General features: G+C 44.2%; 1 protein-coding gene across 2 annotated transcripts in view; it reads right to left on the reverse strand.

Moving 5' to 3' along the window:
* The window catches only part of NFIA (nuclear factor I A), a 620,753-nt gene that overhangs the window by 71,498 nt on the left and 526,461 nt on the right, over positions 1-22,794 (reverse strand). For both annotated transcript variants that reach the window (XM_048495977.1, XM_048495978.1), the window contains exon 7: positions 17,803-17,931. In XM_048495977.1, the coding sequence (XP_048351934.1) occupies positions 17,803-17,931 (129 nt within the window). The remainder of the gene's footprint in view (positions 1-17,802; positions 17,932-22,794) is intronic.

Genomic DNA, 22,794 nt, shown 5'->3' on the forward strand with positions numbered 1-22,794 from the left:
TGAGGGGACAAACTGTGGGGAGATACGCTTCAAGTGCTTCTTATTTGAAATTCTATTTTGCTATTACATTTGGACCCATTCTATCTTCATGCTGGGCTTAATCTATCTGTCTAGTACACTTTCATCCTGTTCTTCCTCCAAGTAACTCAGAGCAGCATACAGGCTTCTCCTTCTTCATGTTATCCACACACAAACCCTATAGGCTGTGGCTCAAGGTCAAGGTCATTCAGTGAGCTCATGATCTCATCCTTAAGATAAATTTTGCTAGCTTTATAGGTGTATGTGCTGCTACACAAAGAAATAGCTGTTTTTTAACACGTTCACACTGGCCCTTTCCGCACGGGCCAAAAACGGCGGCCTGGGGGCAGCAAAGCGCATACATCCCAGGCGCATACGTTATGCACGGGTGGCGCTGCTGAAGCTTGCCAGCAATGCGCCGACCTGGCTCCCCTTCCCTCCCTCAGAGGCGTCAGGCGTACCCTCAAAAGCACTTCTCCGTTTAAAGGGTAGTTTTGGAGTAAACGAGTGTGTTCGGTGGCGCAGTGCGGACAGCACCGCCGGGGTTCTCAGCATTTCTCCGTACCTCTCCCACTTACCTCGCATTCGCCCTGCTGTCCTCCTAAGACCACTCCTGCGCTGCCATCCGACCCTGGAGGTCGGAGGGCAGCGTGGGCGGGGCTTAGAGGCCAACAGGGCGACGACAGATACGAGGTAACTGGGAGTGGAACGGGGAAGCAGCGATACCGCGAACCGCCTCTCCCTAATGCCCGGCCTCTGCCTGGGAGCCGCTTGCATGCTTGCATGCGAACGGCCTCCACCCCCATGCCAGCAGAATTCTTGCCGGTGTGAGGGCACATAGAGGCCCGTGCAGAAAGGGCCTAATATATCTTCCTAGAAATAATACTAGTTTACTCACTGTTAATGAAAGTGTTCTATAAGTTGCATCTCAACAAAGCCAATTAACTTAATTACTATTGAGAAAGTATTTATTAAAAGTCATTTATGTGGAAATGTAGTTCACTCAGACTCTTCTTTCAATCCTTATGAGATGCCTTAACTCGCTATGATCTGAAACTTCTCAAAACATTAAAGCAATGTAAGTGTCAGTTACAATCATGCAAGATATGTCCCGTTCTTTATACCCCAATAGGGCTTGTTTTCCAAAATGACAATATTAAAATATTAATTGGCTAAGCTACCTCACTGGCTGATATGAAATGCTTTCAAACATTATGCAACAGCTGTGTTTATCAGAAATAAGAAAAGTGACTGATTAATAAGGAAAGCTCACAAAAGGCTAGGATTAAAGGGAACTTGAATTTCTATATATAACATAATACAAGAAGTAGAGAACAGAAGTCTGCACAAACAGCTTTAAAAATTAAAGACTTTGTGTGTAATCCAGCTCCATTAAAGTCAATGGGAGTTCTGCCACTGACTTCAAGGGGAAATTAGATCACAACTTGTATGATAAATGCCTCTTTGACATTCTTCTAATGTGGATTTATTTTTCCCCAAAACCCAGAACAAAACAGATCACCCGCATACCATAAGCTGCTTTGATCTTATTTAAGTGTATTTTAATACAATTTTGCACACACAATTCTGTAGTTTTAAAAACAACTGTCCTACTATTTGCAGTATTTTCAAGAAGAACAAGCAAAAACTTGGGCTGAAAATTTACTGCTGTTTTTTAATTGATAGAGAAAGATACCTGGATCAAGATGGGCCGGGCACAGTATTAAAACAAGAATTACAGGCAAAAGAAGTCCTTGCGAAGCCTTTCCTGTTTCAAGACATGCCTCAGTTTACTGTTATATTTGACTGCAAAATATGAGCAGCACTTGCCCCCAAACCAGATATGAAAACTATGATAAACCTGGGTTAGGTGTGACTGCAAACTACAGCTGAAAACTGAATTCATATACAAGGGGAGGAAAGACAGGAGCAAGCATGTCCATGGCTCATTCCTGCATCATCAAAATGCAGCACTACATCTGAAACAAGTTTTTGTCTGCTAGGGCCATTTTTTAAATTATAAATAATTGGTTGAACAGAAAATGACCAAATTACCTGTTTCCTAATAAGTAAATGCAGATACGAATGGAAATCCTGTTTTCTGCTATAATTATGTCCCATTTTTCATGTGTGTATATACAATTCTGCTTTGATACTAAAAAGTCCATTGTAGTCGACCCACGTGGTCAGCGCAAGAACGAGACGAGACGCGGAGATAACATCTGGTGGAGATCGCCAGCAGCGGGAGCGCGGAGGTCCGTGTTCCTAGCGAGTCTCCAGCGTGCTGGTTCCTGGCACCTTTTATTGTGATTCTGTCGGGGGCGCCTAGATGCGAGGAGCGGAGGGAGTTCCGCGCGACCGGGAGGTCGGGAGGTCATCATGTGATGCATGATCTCACCTGGCTACGTCTTGGAGAGGAGCGGAAGCGTCTGAGCCTAATCCTCACCTGGGGGCAAGACCATTGTCCCTGCGCCCGGTGATTGAGCCAGACAGTTCCTGACCCGTGCCGCATAGGGGGATGAGGAGTGGGGGTGCGACTCGACCAGAAGGCCGTAGCAGCGTAGGTGTTCCTGCGCTTCGACCACGGCGCTGCCCGGTCAGCCGTGCATTACTACATCTCCTCCTTTTACATTTTAGAAGGGAGGCCGAAATGCTGAGGGGCGATTTAGGGGGACGCTTGTCTCCTCCGCTGTTTGGTCGAGTTGACCGAGCTGCTTGTGCAACATTAGGACTTGGTTGCGAGGTAAGGGAAATTCGAGGGGCTTCTTACACACGTTACAGGCAATATTAGATACACATTGAATAAAACAAGATCCAACGACGAGGCATACAATCAAACCAATGCAGAGCTGTACAATAGCACTTAACCATCCCGGTAGCCAGCCAGAGGACTGACCACCAATGGGGCAACTTACGTCATATTTCAGATTGGATACAACTTCTTGCAACTCACGCACTTTCATATGAATCAACTGGGAATTATCAGAGAGATTGGAGCAACACATGTTATGTACATTTTCACAACCTTAGTGATGCAGTAATAGCAAGTAATCAATAGCGGCACGATTATCTAGAGTCGCTTGACGAAGTTCCTGCTGCTCGGAGGCCAGGGCATCAGAGCGGTGGAGGTGGAATTGATAGACTTACGCCAAGGGCACAGGCCAGCCGGCCAATAGTCTTAGCGTTGTAGGAGGCGAGTCCAGGGACTCCCACCAGGGAAACTGCGAGGAGACAAATTCCGCCTTGGAGGGGCCGCCATGTCGCTCCAGCAAAGCGGGATTCAAGGGGAGAGGAGGGCTGACGGCGGCGCTTGGGCTCCTTGGGCGGAGCCTGGGGTCAGGACGATGATGAGGCGGCAGCAGAGAGTCCCGGCAGACAGATAGGCGGGAATGCAACAACAGCAAATAGGATAACTTCTATAATCAAGGCATGCAATAACTTCAACAATCAGTTGGGTCACAGTATTCAACCATCATATACATGAAGATAATGAACATTGATAAACAATACATAAGCTAGATGAATATAAGGACGGGAGGCAGCCCATGGCTGCATAATTGTTCAATGTGTGGCTCTTGCTGTTTGACCACCAAAGTTACGGAGCAATGGCGTTAGAGTCCATGGATTTCTCAAGGGTGTAGGGAGAGCTACTGATAGTCTTTAGCATTGCTAGTCCAGTGACTCTCACGAGCAGAGCTGTGAGAGAAGGCATGTTCCAACATCATTCAAGCGGCTGAAAACAGCGGAGAGTTCCAAGGGTTAATCTATCAGGAATGTCCCTGGCTGCAACTCCAAGCTTCAGCCAGGGGGGCGGCAGAGAGGGAGAGAGAATAGCGATTGTAGATGAGGAGCAGCAACACGCGGCATCAACCTCTGAGCCACAGCTGGCCCAGGCTGCCGTTCCCAGGGTGGTGGCCCCAGCGGGGTCTGCGATCCTTGTGGAAGAATAGGTGTGCTTGCTCCAGAGAGATCCCTCCTGTCTCGGCCCAGGCTGGGGGCAATCGTGCCCTCTCAATAGGGCCGGCTTTCCTTGTCCCAGGGATTGAGTTGGCCCCATCGAATTGGAAATCTGTGTGGGAGAGAAAAGACAAGCAGCGGCTTTTTTTTTTCCCCAGGGTTTGTGCGCTGGCTGAGTTAGTTTAGAGAGAATAGTACTTTGGATATGATCTGCTGGATGAGACCTTGATTGGGTCGATAGATAGGGGGGGGAACCCACTCCCCTTTTCTTTCGTTTGTTTTGGCCAAGCTTTCCTTGGGTGCAGTTGGCCCATTCCGACAGCGATCACTTGCAACATTCAAGGCGTTAAGAGACACAAGGCAGAGAATTGCCCGAAGGCTTAGGAGAAGGGAGAGGTCACATCCAGGTCGGATGTTTGTTTGTAAAACAATCCCAATCACCGTCTAAAGTGTGGGTGTTTTGCAAAGCAACTTAAACAATTCACAATTATAGTCATATCGTAATATAGCATCCATAGGAAAGATGTAGAGAAGATGCAAAGAAAACAGTTCCTGGGCTTGAGGTTTGATCACAGGAGCAAATTGAGAGGGGTTTGCAAGAAACCCTTTATCAGATCCTAGATCTAGAGGTGGGGTGCGTCAGCCCATTAGAAAGAGGGGGGGTGGGCCGAAAGGAAGGGGGGAAGGTTTGGAAGTCAGCTCTACCTTCCCCTCCTGTAAAGGGACTTTGGCCGGTTTGAGCTCGCTTCCTACCTTCACAGCGGAGGCTGTGTAAGATAGGTGTGGCTGAGAGACCCCCCTTGGCACTGTGACTAGCCAGGGGCGCTCAGCAGAGAATGTGGGAGCATGAAAATGATTTTGGCTTCATATGTAAACTTGCATGCGCCAATGTGGCAGTGTAGGCTCAGATGGACCGAAGGAAAAAGGTTCTCAAGGAAAGGTTTGAAGAAGAGTTTTGAGGGTTTAAACTAAGATGGAGGCGGCCTGAAGCAGGTCCCATCGGCCTCCTAGGGAGCATGCACGAGCTGCGTCCTGTTTAAGGTTGATGCTGTAATGGGTGAAGCCTTTCAAGGCATTGGCACACATAATCAAAAGGAGAGAAACTTTAATTGAAGCACAAGAGCATAGCTTAGAAGCAATGGACAAATCCCTCTGATGAAGGGAAAATTTTAGGGGTCTCTTGAAAGGGGGTAAGACATACAGAGCATATATAGGCATACAGAGCGCGCATAAAGTAATGAGGAGGATTGCAACTCTGATTTGAGATCTTGCTCTCTGGACCTTGCAGGGCGGTTCCTTTGCAGGCTGCGATCCTGCTCTCTCTGAGGTACTGACGATTTTGCTGCCACTGGGAGCTTTGAGCTTAGGGCTTTGCACAGGCTCAGAGGCTACGAGATCTGATTTGATCCTTACAGCTGCTTGTAGTTCAGTGATTGTGGACTCTGCAGAGATTTTGAAATGCGTGCCACTCTGTGGCACTGGCGGAGGCATGGTGACTTTGGAAATAGAAGGGGCTAGCAGAGCAGGAAGTATAGGCGTGGGGGGGAGCGAGCAACGAGATTTAGATTAGCTGAACAGATTAGACTCAGTGAGAGCATAGAGGCAGGGTGTTCAGATGAACTTGGCAGTTTCTGCTTGAGGATGTTTGTCCATACCTGGATGTGGATGGCTCCCTGGTGTATGGAGTCGATGACCCCTGGGATGATGAACAACCTGTTCAGCGGAAGCTTTGGCAAGACCAGCCTAATGGTCTCCGTGGGGATGGGATCACTATACTGAGCTGGAGCAGCCCGAAGATCTCGTGGGGGAGCTCGGGGAAGGGTTTGAGGTCGCGGGCCTTGGTTCCGGGCTGGGAGATGCCCGGGTGCGGGCCTTCCCAGCAGGCTTTGGGAGCACCCGGTCTTAGACCTCCCTGGGGGTCTTAGCCCTCTGGGGGGAGACCCCCCTCCTTTCGGGCTGTAGGCCCCCCCGCCGGGCAGTCTACAGTCCTTACGGAGGTGTCCTGGCTTGTTGCAATTGAAACACTCGTCTCGGGGCTGTCTCAGGGCAGCGGAGAGGGCTGCAGCTAGAAGGCTGGCTTGATGGGCGAAAGACCCGATGTCCTGGCAAGCTTTGAGCATGTCGGCCAGTTCAGGGTTCCTACCTAAGCCTGTGACTGCTTTGCGGCACTCAGCGGAGGCGTTCTCTTTGGCGAGGCGCTTAAGGAGTTCGCCCTGGGCCTCCTCGTTGCCAACCTGCCTTTTGAGAGCTTCCTGGAGCCTGTTCACAAACTCGGTATAGGGCTCTTGGGGGTTTTGCCGAATGGTGGAGAAACTCTGGGTTGGCTGGCCGGCATTGGGAACCTTGATAAACGCCTTGTAGGCGCACTCAGAGGCGACCGTAAGGGTGGCCTCAGGCAGGACAATCTGATCGTTGGGGTTGGTAAAGGCATCGGAGCCGTAAAGCTGCTTGGCGGTGTAGGCGCCGCCAGAGGTGGCTGCCCTGTTGAAGCACTGCTGGCGGAACTCGCTTTCCCAGATCACAAATTGTGCAGGGCTCAGGAGCATGCGAAAGGTGGTCTTCCAGTCGTCCGGAACCATTAGGTAATTCCTCGCGATTGCCTCCAGCATGCCTCTCACGTAGGGGCTAGTGGCTCCTACGTCCCGCATCGCTTTGCGGAGCTCAGTGAGGATGTTATAGCTTAAGGGGCGGTACTCGACAACCAGCGAACAATGCCATCCCCCCCCCTCGGTATCTGTGAAATGGACGGGGCACAATGCGAGAATATCGGCATCATCTTCCGTCAGGGTTTCTTTCCTTTGCAGATCGTGGCTAATACGCTCTGCGAGAGTTTTGAAACCCGCGCCATTACGTGGCGCTGACGGAGGTGCGGTGGCTTCGGAAAATGAAGGCGGAGCAAGGGGAGGGGGCGGCTGAGCCGCTGGAGAATTTGAAATGGGCGGAGGAGCAAGGGGGGCAGAAGGAGGACAGGCGTCCAATTTAGCGGATAGAGAAAATTCCGGGGTTGAAATTGAAGGTGAAAGATCGAAGGAGGGCGGCCTACAGCAAGGGAGCCATAGGTCTGCAGGCTGATGGCGACATAACATTGTCTCCACGTCAGTAGCAGTGACATTGGGGGCGAGGCTCTGTGCGAAGAGTGCGCCGATGTTTTCCCAGTCCTTAAGATTCAATGTCCCCCCCTCTGGGTACCATGGACATTGAGCTTCAATCTCCTCAACCAATTTGCGCAGCTCCCTTCTCTTTCCGGGGACCCTGCCGCATTTCCTTAACGCTTTCAGTTCGTCACCGTGCTTGTCATAAGCCCTGCTTTTGCAAGCTCCCATACTCATCGGTGTTCCGTCCGGACGAGAGAGTGTCCTAGGACGCGTGTCTCTGGATGCGCCGATCCAGAGGACAGGCGATACCGAAACGGTGGTCCCTGGATGCGCTGATCCAGCGGACTTCGGTATCGCGGCCCTTTCCCAGGCGACGGTGAGCAGGGTGGAGGTTCGAGGATTCCCGGGTTTCGGCACCAGCTTGTAGTCGACCCACGTGGTCAGCGCAAGAACGAGACGAGACGCGGAGATAACATCTGGTGGAGATCGCCAGCAGCGGGAGCGCGGAGGTCCGTGTTCCTAGCGAGTCTCCCGCGTGCTGGTTCCTGGCACCTTTATTGTGATTCTATCGGGGGCGTGTAGAAGGGAGGAACGGAGGGAGTTCCGGGAGAGCGGGAGGTCGGGAGATCATCATGTGATGCATGATCTCACCTGGCTACGTGTGGAGAGGAGCGTAAGCGTCTGAGCCTAATCCTCACCTGGGGGCAAGACCATTGTCCCTGCGCCCGGTGACTGAGCCAGACAGTTCATGATCCGTGACTCATAGGGGGATGAGGAGTGGGGGTGCGGTGCGACCAGAAGGCCGTAGGAGCGTAGGTGTTCCAGCGCTCGACCACGGTGCTGCTGGGTCAGCGGTGCATTACTACAGTCCATGTTGATGGAACCAATGAGTCTGTAATGATATATTGTTTCTGAGATATTACGACTTAGTGTCCTCATTTCTAATATCAGTGTTTCTCCTTGCTTTTATTTTGTAGATAGTAAAATGATACTACAGAAACATTGTTAAAGCTATAGTTCCATGGTACAGTAATTCACTTAACTTTAATGTGATTTATGGTTCTGTCAATATGAGAAGTTGGAAAGCCTGAGCTGTGATAACTTAAACATGGGTTCTGGATTTAAAAATAATAATGTACTTTGGTTTATGTGTCCAAGGATGATAGAAAATTTAGCATAAAAGGAACCTCTGCATAAAATACTACAGTTCAATGCCATGCTCAAATCATATAGTTTAGCTTCATAGACACATCAAAGAAAAGGAACGAAACTGAATATATAATCAGCATGACAGCAGGCTAAATATTGAGGTCTAAGATTATTCAATTTTTATGTTATTGTTTGAGATATGCATGAAATCCTATTTGCTTGCTCAAAAATTCTTCTGCTCTTACTGTCCCTTACTTTTTATATAAAATGAATCAAGTCTCTTTTGTCAGACTAATGTTAAATATAGGTCCACTTCTCATTCCATTCTTCTCTCTGCCAGTTCCCCCCTTAGGGGATTTTTGTGCCTCTTTTAAAAGATTAAGCGGCCAAGTCAACTTGTTGTGCTAATGTCCTCAGTGGAACAACGTATTAATACTGTTCCTCACTAAAAAGGTCCTCCCTAGATGTTTGCTATAGGGATGACAAATTATCCCAGCATGGTGCCCCACACATCTATCTCTTTGCAAATTATTAGTGTAATAGCACTTTTAGTTATGATTTATCTAGCATTTATGGAATCGTTGATCATCACAAATCTGAGCAATCAGGATCCTTTATGAGGCAATCTCAGTTGGTGGTCTTGTTGTTAATTTAGGGTAGTAGTCCTTTAAGCTGTTTGTTTACATACAAATTAGCTAAATAACCTAGTCCTTTAAATATTTCCTGTGTCACAGGACAACTCTTTAAAATCCAATAAAGGTACAGCTTTAATTACACGGTTCCTGACTTTTGTTTAGTTCTAGTTTTAATCGTATGGGAGGCATGCAAGTATACAGTAGGATACAGATTTGAATGGTAAATGTAGCCATTATCTAATTAAACCTGATAATTGACCTTAGCATCTTAGGTAACAGGTTTCCTAAGCCCTATAACATGGTGCAGAGTGGTAAGCTGTCCTGCAATCAAAGTTCTGCTCATTACCTGAGTTCAATCCCAATGGAAATAAGTTTCAGGTAGCCAGTTCAAGACTGAGGTTGATTCCGCACTTGCGTTATCAACCTACGTTCGAGCTGCGTTCGACCTAAGTGCTAAGCACAACCACTGGGATCGACATGGTTTTGTACCAGTTTCGCCCTGTGTAACGGTCAAATTTCCGACTCCATTTGGGAACTACTACTTTTTCAGGGAACCACGCTCGAACTCAGCTCGATTCCAGTAAAGTGCGGAATCTCTGGTGCCAGGAGTCCCCCATTCAGCCAATCACAGCTGAGTGTTTTGGGCATGCGTACAGCTGGCCAATCAAAAAACGCCACCTTCGTCCCTCCATTCCTGTGGCAGTTTTTTTTACAACGTGTGTGGGGATAGATGGAACATGGCCGTAAAACAGTAGCCAATCGGAATGGAGCGGCGAAGAGGCACAGGATGATTCTGCCCTCCGAGCTGTGATCAAGCTGGTTGCAGTGGGGAACAACAATGGCTTCGACCTACGTTGGTACTCTTCTCAGGGAACTGGGTCGAACCTATTTTACTCGTGTGCGGAATCGCCCTGACTCAGCCTTCCATTCTGTTGAGGTGGCAAAATGAGTACCGAGTAGTAGACGACTGGGGAAGGCAATGGCAAACCACCCCCTCAACTTAGTCTGCCTAGTGAACATTGTGATGTTATCCCAGCAGTCAGTAATGACCTGGTGCTTACACAGGAGATTACCTTTACTTTTATAATATGGAGCAACTGAACTCCATATATTCATTGTTTAGTTTCTATCTGCACTTTTTTTTAAAAAAAACTGTTGTTCTGACTGTAAAAGATACTACTTCAACAGGGCATTTGTTGGTACTGACACACACTAGGCCCTGCCTTGAGGTTGGCAATCCTACTACTGAAAGTCCTACTGATTATGTGCAGACTCAGATCTAGTGTATGTACAACCAGCCTATACACACTTCCCCTTTCTCTTTCTGATATACTGAAAACAGTTCTACTTTGTGCATATACTTTGTGCATATACTTTCCGATATACTGAAAACAGTTCTACTTTGTGCATTCAAAACCATAGTTTTTATCTTGTTACGGTTTTGCAGAACAGCGAATTTTACTCCTGGAAAATTTCATTTTGTGGCATCTTCCATTTTAGCAATCAAGCCCTTCTACAAAGGTTTTTCCTTCACCCACATCCCAGCTTTTAAATGAAAGAACATAACCTTGCAGAGATCCGGTCAGAGATCTCCCACAACATGGATTTTTTTATCCAATTAAAAAAATAAAATAATTTCCCATATCACTTATTATGGGATTCAGTAATGTAGAAAGAGACAAAGTGTAAGCAGGTTACCAACAACCTGGAGGAAAAAATAGTCTTGTCACCTTAACCACGGTTTCTGCTGGAAAGCAGGCAAGGAGGCAAGCAACGCAAACTGTGATTTGTTGTATGTACACCTGAGATTCACCCAGTGATTTAGATCCCAAACTATGGTTAGTACAAAGTGTGGTGTGTTCTTAATGTGAACTAATCTGCCACGATCTGAACCCCTCCCTCCTGGAAAAAGGGAAGTTAAGGCTTTACTCCTTTTTCACTCTTCTTTGTAGGAACTATTATCAGGCCAGAAACTCTGGATATTAAAGACTGCTGTTTTTACAAACCACTTAATAGATGGGATGTTTCTTGAATTGAATTTTTAGGGCTCTATCAACTTGATATTAAATGTATTTTATTTATTGGAATAAGATTTATGTCTTTCTTTCTTTCTTTCTTTCTTTCTTTCTTTCTTTCTTTCTTTCTTTCTTTCTTTCTTTCTTTCTCCCCCCCCTCTATTTAGGGCTACAGAATGGTGGGTTTATGGGATGGGAAGCCTTTTTATAGTATGTTATATTATATTTCAAAATAAACTTTTAAAAAGGTACCATTCCAATGGTACAACTGTTCTTATATACATCAACAGAAGAGAACTTTTGTATCTAATCCATTATTTGGATAGAAGTAATCCATACACTGGCAGAGCACAGAACTCTGTTTTTGTCTGCAATGAATCAGTGAGCCACAACAACAGAGGCATCAACAAATTGTTTTTAATTCTAGTTGGCACAAGTTTACCCTGACTAGTGATTTTAATTTAGGAAGGCAGCAAAGTGCTGAACTTACACACAATACACTGAAAGCCATATTTTATGGTTTGATGCATTGTATAATTGTATCTAGAGAATTCACTATTCACATGCACATGTTCTTGAATATTGTGTATATTTCACTCATTTCTGATGGTTAAAATCTGGAAATGAAAACAGGATTTCATGAAAAATCTGGAAACCTGAAATGACCTGTAATACAGCAAAAGAGAGAAAATTACTGGAAAGGCATGGGAAATCACCACAGAATCATAGGCTGTTTCCACACGGCCACTCTGGGGGTTTGGTCGGCGTACATGACGCCGACAGTGCAAACGGTCCCGGAAACTACTGGGAAGACAGCGCCACGCTGTGCCATCGCCCGATCGACTTACCTTCCCTGTGACTGTCCGGCGCGTCACCAAGGCCAGGGGACATGCTCCCCTGCCCTGCACGACTGTGCTGGAGTCGCAGGGCAGGGGGGCGTGTCCCCAGGCCTCGGCGATGCGCCGGACGGTCGCAGGGAAGGTATGTTGATTGGGAAAGGGGGGAGGGATGGCGCCTTTCAGCCACTGCCGTTTGCACAGCAGCGGTTGGAAGCCACTGTTTCCCAAAAAGCTCACTCAGGGAGTGAGGTTGGGAAACAGCGGCTTCGCGCCACTGGGGAGGAGCGAGGGCGGCACGGCTGCAAAGCAGCTGCGCCCCCCATGCGAACAGCTCCCTGGGGATGGCGTTTTTGCAGTCCCCAGGGCGCTGTATTTGGCCTTTGCGGAAAGGGCCATAGATAGGAAAAGATGACTGATATTTGCATGAAGCTCCCATTTCAGAAACTCAGTGGTCATATTATGTGCCTGTTTACTTATTACATGTACATCCTACCCTTCATTCAAAGAACTCAGGCAGTGTGCATGCCCTTCCACTGTATCCTCACAACAGTAAAATATATATATGACCAAAGGTTACATAATGGTAGTTGGGGATATGATTGGAAAAAAGATTTTCCAAATGCTACCAAAAATTTCAAAGTTCATGAGACAGATTCAAGTAGCATCATAGAGACCAATGAGCTTTTGAAAGCCAAAGTTCCTTTCATCAGATACAGGTTGGAATGGAAATCTTTAGGTCATATTTCAGTCAGAAGGTGAGAGAGGTGTTGCAAAGAAGGTACAGGATGCAAACGTACAATACACAGTAATTAGCTTGATTAGAGTAGAGCAGGGGTCCCCAAACTACGGCCCGGGGGCCAAATGTGGCCCCCTGAAGGCATTTATCCGGCCCGCCAGGCATGGCAGCGATGGCTCCATTCATGTGCAGTGGGGGCTCGAGGGAGAGGAGGAACTGGCCCCAACGGCCGTTGATTGCAGTTACATTATGGCACCCCCAAATCTCCGTGCATTTTCTGACCCAGAGTTGGAAACCTTACATGTGGCAACGCCTGCTCCACCCTTCCCTCTCGGCTACTCCATGTGTTGCTCTCAGGCTTTCTGTTCCGCCTCACTCCCATTGGCATCAGCCAGGCTGGCAAATCGCTCGCTGGCTGCTAGGGAGGAAAGAACCCAGGAAGATACCTGATCCTGGGTTAGATGGAATGCCTAATTGGGAAAGTTCTGCTTTTTTTTAACAGCGGAAGGTATTCCACAGCCTCCCCAACAATATTTGGAGCCCACCCTGTACTTGACGTACTTTGGTCACTGTTCTAAAAATAGACCATGACAGAAAGGCTGAAAGGTGAAATCAAACATTCTACAATAATTTGTGCATGGGAATTTGTTCATAGTTTTTTTTAGTCCGGCCCTCCAACAGTCTGAGGGACAGTGAATTGGCCCCGTTTAAAAAGTGTGGGGACCCCTGGAGTAGAGGGAAAATGATTGCAGGCATCCGTAGTGAGATGAGAATCCTATGCCCCTATTCAGTTCTGGAAGGAGGTCCATTGTTCTGAATTTGTGAATGAATTTTAGCTTCAAAATCTCAGGTTATAACTCTCTGAGTTTTCTCTGTTTGGAGACTGCCACTCTTTCGTCAGCAATGGAATAATTTGGAGGATTAAAATGTCCCTCCACTGGTTTTTGAGTGTCGTGGGGGGTTTTATGTTGAATTTACGTCCATTTATTCTTAGGCATAAGGACTTGTTTGTTTGATGAAGAGAGTAGAAGGGCATTATTGACATTTGAAAGCATATAAAACCCTGGAAGATGAACAAGTGAATGGTCCTGGGGGTATGGCTGGTGTTGTTATATCTGTTGATTGTGTTGTCAGAGTGAATAGGGGGACAGAACTGGCATCATGGTTTGTTGCAGATCCTGGTTTCCAGAGACTGTGTTTATGTTAAAAAGGGCATACTTGTGAGTGAGAAGTTTTTAAGGGTCTTTTAAAAGGTTTTAAAAGTATTTTTAAAAGTTTTTTTAAGGTCTTGCCTATGGGCAAGAAAAAGGTTTGCCTCCCAATGACTGGCCGTTTCTGCACGGGCGGAATATGGCGGCCTGGGGATGGCAAAAACGCCGTCCCCAGGCCGCCATTCGCACAGGGGGCGCAGCTGCATCGCAGCCGCGCCACCATCGCGCCGCCCGACCGCCGCGAAGCCGGCGTTTCCCCAGAGCGCTCGGAAGCGCTCTTGTTGGGGAAACGCCGCCTCGAAGCCGCTGCCGAGTGAACGGCAGCGGCTTCGAGACGCCTCCCTCACCCTCCTCCCACCCGGCACTTACCTTGTCCCCGGGCCTCCGGCGCGTTGCCGAGGCCTGGGGACATGCTCCCCTGCTCTGCGCCGCTGGAGCAGGCGCGCAGGGGCCAGCCTCGGCGACGCGCAGGAGGCCTGGGGACATGCCGGGTCGGCCGGGTGCCAGCGCTCCGCGGCGCCGGCTGCCCGGCTCTTTCCAGGACCGTCCGTGCGGACAGTCCCAGCGTCGTCGGGTCGGTGTCAGAAACGCCGACCCGGCCGCTTCCGCATTCGTGCAGAAACGGCCACTGTAAAAGAGGAATATCATTGTACTGCCAAAGGCTTTCACAGCTAGAATCAACTGGCTGTTGTGGGTTTTCTGGGCTGTGGTCTGGTAGTTTATACTCCTAATATTTCATCTGCATCTACAGCTGGCATATTCAGAGGCATGTCATGGAAATATGTTTCTCTTCAAGTCAAACATCTTCGGAGGCATGTCACAGTAAGATGTGTTTACCTCCATGTGCCATTGTGTGCCACGGAGAGAGATGCATTTTAGTGTGACATGCCTCTGAAGATGTCAGCCGTAGATGTGGGTGAAACTTTAGGAGCAAAACCAACCAGACAGTGTGGGTAACCCACAATAGCCCAAAATATCATTGTTCAGCATAGGTTGTAGATCATTAATGTTGCATTGAACTGGTTTGAGCTGAGAGATGTATGTGACCACTAGCAGTGCTCTGTTGCTATTATATTTGAGCCTATCTTGTAGTATGTTATCTCTTGCTATCTTACCCATGACTTTTCTTTTACCCGTAACTTTATGTGGAGAGCAAAGTGTTAAAATTCACACAATGGCCTTTATCCCTACACAGGACTCAGGTGTACTGTTTATGACTGTTGAAAAATAGTAGACAGAATGAAAGTCCCCTTTTCATGGTGATTAGTAACAATTTCCACCAATTCCAAGTACAGAGATCTCTGGCTTAACTACATATTATGCTTCATTCTGCAGATCCAGAAAAGGATCTAACACTATCCACATCTCTCATGTGTAAATATGCAACGTGGATGAAAGATGTGAGATTTGAAAAATCAAGAATCTCTGTTCCTTTCTAATTCAGACTCTTGTGACAAATCTCTCCTGCCATAAGCACAGCAAAGGCAATCATCAAAGCATAGGACTGGAATATTCAGTCATCTGTCACTTTTGCCAGCAGACCTTTTTCAGACATCTACATAAGAGCTCTGATGAATACCCACAGCAGCACCGCCTAGGGGCTGAGATTTCCACATGCAACTCTTTACCGCACAGGTGTCTGCTAAAGTCTTTGCCTAGCTCCTTTCGGTAAGAACTGTGCTTTCCTGCTGTTTCATTCAGCAAAATTCTTTGCAGCAGCAAGATCCTTTTGTAGAGCCTTGTTCATGCATCTGGAGCTTTGCAAACAAAAGGCACACACTGAAGTGGAAAGCTAGGCTGAGAAATCTGAAAATGCTAGTTTGCCAGGTAGTTTTGTGCAGGCCTCAAAAATGTTCACAGAATGTGTTTGCATGTACATACCAACCATTTGCAACCTTTTAGGCTAAACTTACATAACACAAGCTTTATGCTTATTATTGATATGCTTAATCTGTTTTATGAATTACCATAATTTAAAGACAGGTCTCTGTCCCAAGTAGTTTACAGTCCAAATCTCAACAGTTGAGAATGAAGGAAAGGCAAAAGGGAGAAAACAAGAAAGGAACAAAAAGGATGAACCAGCTGGGAGAAAAGTGGGATATGAAAGACAAATGAAAGCACTTTCGCTTGGTTTCTCTTGGGGAAAAATATCTCTCACTCCCCTTTTCTGTTTTCTGACAAAATATGAAGCATGCTTTCTGTACTGTATTTCTGAAGATAATATCCAAAACACACCATAAATATGACCAATGATACATGGAATACCTCAAAATCTTTGGCAAATTTTGGACACCATGCCAAATATATCTGAGATGGGTAGTAACTTGAACTCAGCAGCAGCAAGCCTTTACTGGCATAGACAACAATACAACAATAGTAAAGAACTGATTTTAAAAACCTATAAGTATACAATACAGGAATTAAATGTTAAGTGAAAGGAAAACAATAAAAACAATGTTAAGTGAAAGGAAAACAATAAAAACAATATTATTATGTTAATAGGCAAGTGGAATATGGCTGGACAGTCCTCCATATGCCTGGTCTGCACAATATTCTGCTTTGGTTAATAAAATACAGTCACATCAGGGAAAGTCTAAGATAGGATTGTGCTGAGTCTGGTTTAGAGTCAGCTGGTGCACAGCTGAATATACTGCTAATATAACTCTAATACTAAGAATACCTTGCTATTATCACCCATTACGAAGGGCTGTTTTTAAAATGCATGTTTGCCTCTGAGCAACTGGTTATGTGATTAACAGCAAATAATGTTATCCAGTCTCCTCTCTGCCTCCCCAGCAAATAGTTCCTGTAGGCTTTTATAATGAAACCTATTCAAGGCACTCGGCAAAGTTTCACTGTGGTAAGACTTTATACGTCAATGCTCTTTAGATTATGATGGTACGCCTAAGAGTATAGTAAGACTTCAAGCCATCTGATCATCCTTTCCTACCCAAGTATTAATGCTTAACAAGCCAATTATTCTTACACAATTAGCATGCTATAGGAACAAACATAATTCTGTAAGAAATATCCATTTTGTATTATTTTATTAGAAAAAAGTTATAAAGAGGGGAATATTTCCTATATCACCAAGTAGGCATGAAAGAATATTTAAAATTCCTGGGAGCAAGAATGGATTTTAAGTCTCTGAGAAAGCACGTGACTTTTCTTTGTCTTCCTCCAAAGCACATACATGGCCTTCTTAATATCTCTTTGAAAATTACTAAAAGTTTGTTATAATATTTTGACCAAAAGTTGGAGATTTTCCCCCCCAGACCCAACTGGCCATGCAAACTAAGATGGGCTTGCTTCACATTACCCACAAACAACCTTCTGATGAAAATCAATAGGCTATAATAAGTCATTTGCAAATTGAAAAGACAGTGCTAACAACACTAGGTCCTCTGGTGCAGTTAAACCTATACATTAAATTTAAAAAGTGTATGCAATGTAAAACAAGGTGTGTTGAACAATTAAACAGATACAGTAACAGAATGCAAAATGAAGGGCTCTTTGGTCAATCAGACAAAATGATCTACTATACCTATTCAAACCAAAAATATTAAAATATAATCCACACTTTCCTCCCTGAAAACACTTGGCAATACAAATCCTTATTAAAATATTCAGACCCAAGGAGCAACTTTCCCTTTTTTTCTGAATCAAACAAGTAGGCAGCAACTCTCTTTTTCCTTGTGCATGGTCTAGTGCAGTGGTGGCGAACCTATGGCACGGGTGCCAGAGGTGGCACTCAGAGCCCTCTCTGTGGGCATGTGTGCACAAAGTTCATCATGTGGGGGAGTGGAAAATCACCCCCCCCCCACACACACACACTCATATATCTAGGCTGGCCTTGCTTCTGAGTAAACCCTAGGGTCATGATTCACCCATTCGAAGCGTTGCACGGTTGCTTCACCAAGCTTACTCCCGAATAACGTACACCTCAGAGCAAGCCGGTTTTTCTAAACTAAAACCTCAGTATTCAGGTTAAATTGCCATGTTGGCACTTTGTGATAAATAAGTGGGTTTTGGGTTGCAATTTGGGCACTCGGTCTCGAAAAGGTTCGCCATCACTGGTCTAGTGGCTTGGGACCCCATGGATAAACTACCAGACAGTGCCTTTGGGTGCCTTTGGGTAGGGCCTCACCTCTGGGTCCTGTAATGACAGGTCGATGATGTTGTGTGAATGCCGTTCCAAGGGAGGAGGTCTGCGAAGGCGAGGGACTGCTGAAACCAGACTTCTCTGACTTCTTTAATGTAGTTGGTGATGGCATCCCTGGCAAGAATGATTGATAAGTGCAATTTAATAATGCTAGGTCATGGAACAACAGCCTATGCATTGTGAAAATGGGTTCGAAAGCAGATAGATAAACTTAAAGGACAAATCAAATTGCATACAACAGCAAGTTTGAGTGCTCACTTTTATTTATGATTATCTCTGGGGGCAAAGGGTGACAATAGTTGCTTTAAATGAATATTAAAATACAGCCACACTTTTCATTTCAAACCTCTGAATGCAACTTGTTGGCATGTTACCACTATTGTTATGTTATCAAATTGTTTCCTATACAATTTATTGGCCTATAATAGATGCATCTTTAAGAAATTTAGCCTGCACTATCTGCATTGAGATTTAAATAGACTAAGGAGAAAAACAGAATTCTAGACCCAGAGACTGGGCTACAACGATGGGCCTTTACCTTATTGCTGCTCCTGTTAAGGTTGCTGCTCCTGTTAAAGTCTCTGAATGAGACTGAGGAGCAATAATCCACACTACACGAGAAAGGGCCAGGTAATATGTACTGAAAGTGTTTGGCAATCTCAAATGAGTAAACTGATAGGCTTGAAGAGTTCAGTATGTTTTAGCACTAATTAAACTTCTGAGGTACAGTCTCCAGTTTGACATTACACTGTAGGTAAACTCAGTGAAAGAAAAATTTGTTTAGAACCTTGTTTAGAACACAGCTCAACTTGAGTGGTCTTTTAAATGAATGTGTGCATATGGGTGCGTATGTGTGTACATATATCTATATATAGAGTAAAGAACATAAGGAAGAGCCTGCTGGATCAGGCCAGAGTCCATCTAGTCCAGCACTCTGCTACTCGCAGTGGCCCACCAGGTGCCTTTGGGAACTCACATGCAGGATGTGAAAGCAATGGCCTTCTGCTGCTTCCGAGCACCTGGTCTGCTAAGGCATTTGCAATCTCAGATCAAGGAGGATCAAGATTGGTAGCCATAGATCAACTTCTCCTCCATAAATCTGTCCAAGCCCCTTTTAAAGTTTACTTTAATAAACTAACAAGTGTAGAGATGTTCACTGAAAAAATCTTCTGGTGATATTAGCACCTTCCTACCATGCAAATTCAGTAACTAATAATTTTATTTAAAACAATTAAAGTAAAAATACTTATAGATTAGATGGCTATATCATTACAGTAGAGAGGTGCAGAGAGTTCTGCTCTCACCATGTAAAGTTTCTGGGTCAAAAATTTCATTAGCCTTAAGCCAGAAGTGAGCGAGCCCCAACACCTTACCCAGTGCTGTTTCAATTGAGCATTAATGCATTCAGTGGAACTATCAGCTTCTCTCCTATTGTTCTCTACAAGGGCTTTTAACTGGTTAAGACAGTAAATGTCAACATGGCTGGAATTCAGTTACAAACAATGATGCAAAATGAGCTAAAATTCCTTGATTCACATCCTACCACAATGGAGTCCTCAGCCTACTAACTGCAACATAAGGATCATAATATTGGCTTTGTCTTTCAGAACTATGCTAGTTAAATACTAAAAGTATTTAAAACACTAGACTCTTTTGGACACATTAAATATACATTTTAAATGGTATTTAGCAAGGATGTATTTATACAATTCATGGTTTTTGTTCCAACAACATGACTGCTTCCTCATTGCTATGAAGACGGGCTTTTGAATTGTATGCTATGGAGGAATTGTGACCGAAGCAAAAAATGGAACCACTTGCTGTTTTCCATACTTTGTCCTTTAAGAAAGGAAAGGAATCGTGGGCAAGTTAAGGGCTGCAAAACATCATTCACATTTTATGGTACATTAGCTTGGTATTTAGTCTGAGTAGCAGAACTGAAACATTCTCTGAATAGGTTAGTGAAGTATGAAGATAGACTGCATGCAGAAATAAAGGTTCTAGGGACAAGTCAAACAAAATCTCTTTTTAAATGGTAACAGACAGGTGACATCATCTTTAAGACTCCAAGGAATGTCTATTTTAGCAATTAAAAATAAAATTTGAATTTTCATGTAGTACTACACATGTGGTGAATATTTCTGACATATACTGCATGTTTCTAGTGTACCCCTTCCAATTTATGTACAACAACATTTTTAAAAACTTGGACAACTTTATTGTTGCTGCTATGGTGACTACACAAATCAAGTAGCCATCTGTGTTTGATTTACTTCAGTAGTAACAACCAGAGGGAATACTCATGGATGGGATTAGCATTTTGAGTTTTTAGCATCTTTGAAAGGAAATATATTTGAAAATCCCATTAAATTGAAGGCATTTGTGCTGATTTGGATGGAATCTAAACAATTAGAAAACTTATTCTAAACTCTAGTGCTCTGTAATAAAGCACACAAGTCTCTAGCACTGGCCCTGAGAAACCTTTCTGTTAACATAATGGATACAGAGACAGGCTGAAGAAGGTCGGACGGTAAAGAAAGAGTGGTAAGGGTGCCGATAGTTGCTACAGCCCCTAACCCATGGGTCAGGCACTGGCCTATTATCCTAACACTTTGTACAGTTTGCACTAGTAATTTTTTAGCTAGAGAGGTTTTAATATCAAATGCCCTGATGCTGTTAACAGAAGGCACTGTTATGGAAGTTGTAATGCAGGCCACTCTGGGGCCCCTTCTGAACACGCAAAATAATGCGTTTTCAAACCACTTTCACAACTGTTTGCAAGTGGATTTTGCCATTCCGCACAGCTTCAAAGAGCACTGAAAGCAGTTTGAAAGTGCATTATTCTGCATGTTACGGATTTAAATAATTTTGCCACTTACCTACTTTTAAATCTCTCTCAGTGTAAGAAGAAGAAGGGGATACTAAGATGCGGGGGCTTCTTTGGATATAGTCCAACACCATGTATAAAAGATTGTTTAGTTCAGTTTAGGTACATATTAATATAAAAACCCTTTATGTGACCAAGGAATTGTATGCTTTGCTGAGCTTTCCAATGGAGTTGTGTTTTAGGGTGGAGAATCCAACACGGACACGTGACAGTGGTTCTACTAGTTATGCTGTATTAATAAAGTCTACTGAATCCTACAGCAGCAGTCACATTAGTCTGATGCAGCAAAAAAAATAATAAGTAATAAATTGTTGTATGAAAAGGTTTTCATGTTCAAAAGGGTTTTAGCCCATGATGCTGCTACAACTGTGCAATCCTAAATGGAGTTATAGTTTTAAAAACTCATTAACTTCAATGTAACGTTGTTCATGATCACCCTGTTAATCTTTAAGATGCTAATGGTAAAAAGCAGATAATAATGATCGTTTAGAGTGCACAGATATTTTTGTTTTTAAAAGAAATTGCTGTACTTTTTTCTAAACTTCAGCTTTCTGAATGTTCTCTCCATGTGGCATTCTCCTAAATGCAAAGCTATTCTTCTTCAAAGAAATGCAAAGCTAGTGGAACCTTGGTTTTCACTGCCTTCGGTTTTCATCGAATTTGATTTTCATTTATTTTTTCAGTGAAATAATTGTCTTGGTTTTCATCGATTTGCCTCGGTTTTCATCGATTTGCAGTAAGGTGCAGGGGTTTGTGGAGAAAAATCACCCAGACACAGCTGTAGCAGGCCATGTCTGCAACTTGTTTAATGACAATGTCTTGCCCCATTTCAGACAAATGGCGTCAGAAACAGACCTCTTTGGACAGCTTTCTGGTGCGACATTGGTCCACTGGCTCTGAAGCTGGTCCTAGTGTTATTGTTTGTTACTGTTTTCAGCATTAAACACTATGTTTATTCACCAAAAAATGTGTTTTTGGTATGTTTTTTGGAGTGCCTAGAATGGATTACCGGTAATTGGATTTGCATTGATTCCTATGGAAAAATTTGCCTCTGTTTTCATCGGTTTCGGTTTTCATCGATTCTTTTCAGACGGATTGCCAACGAAAACCGAGGTTCCACTGTATGTCCATTTCAAATCATGCATTGCATCCATCTGCCCATTATGCAACTGTAAATGGAATCTTTAGTTTTTTGATGCCTGTGGTAACTGGAGTAATGGTATGGATGGTGAAGCCTGATAGGAAGACCTGTCAGAAATCTGCCGTTCGCAAACCTCCAACCCAAGTTAATCAGTGAATGTGCAGAAATATTTCATGTTCATTGTATTGTACTGATCAGTAAAGCACTGCAACAGTTTAAAATGCTGTCTCTCCTTATATTTGTCAATGCAAGAAATATTAGCTTATCATAGCCAAAAAACTTTATTCCTAGCATCTCACCCATGGCGTACAGAGTATTTCTTTATTTCACAAACTTAAGGGAAGTTCTTTTCTTCAAAGAATGTAAATCATCAAGAGTATAAATTTAATTCACTCTCAAAGTTTTACTCTGGAAGTACTTGACCACCTTAACATGAACTTTTGATCTTCAAAGCACAGCGTATTTTGTCATAGAAGTAAAATCTAACTACTGCATACTACTGTTAACATACATATGATCAGCACTGATAAATACTGTAAGTAAACAGAAGAAACGTTCAAAGAGGCAAATTAATGGAATCTAGAATATCAATGATGTGGACTTACTCCTAAATAATTCATAATAAACATAATTTTACAAGAAAAAAACAAGTGTGAAAGACACAATAATTTTGCAATGCAAAGTGAACCCTGGTTGTTTTTTAAACAAAATTTACACCCCATCTTTATGGATTCATCAGGGCATTACATGCATAAAAATATATCCAGTAAAACCAAGTAAAACCACATAATTAAATAATTAAAACCAAAAATAAAATATATATCCAACCTGCAGATACAATAACTAAAATATATGGCAGGAATAAATGATTTTGGAAGAAATGTCAGATGAAATAAACAAATTAAAAAACCTCTTTTATCACTGGAAGAAGGCTGAAGCAGAAGGGGAG

Source organism: Sphaerodactylus townsendi, linkage group LG05 (assembly GCF_021028975.2).
Source record: "Sphaerodactylus townsendi isolate TG3544 linkage group LG05, MPM_Stown_v2.3, whole genome shotgun sequence".
Taxonomy (NCBI): Eukaryota; Metazoa; Chordata; class Lepidosauria; order Squamata; family Sphaerodactylidae; genus Sphaerodactylus; species Sphaerodactylus townsendi.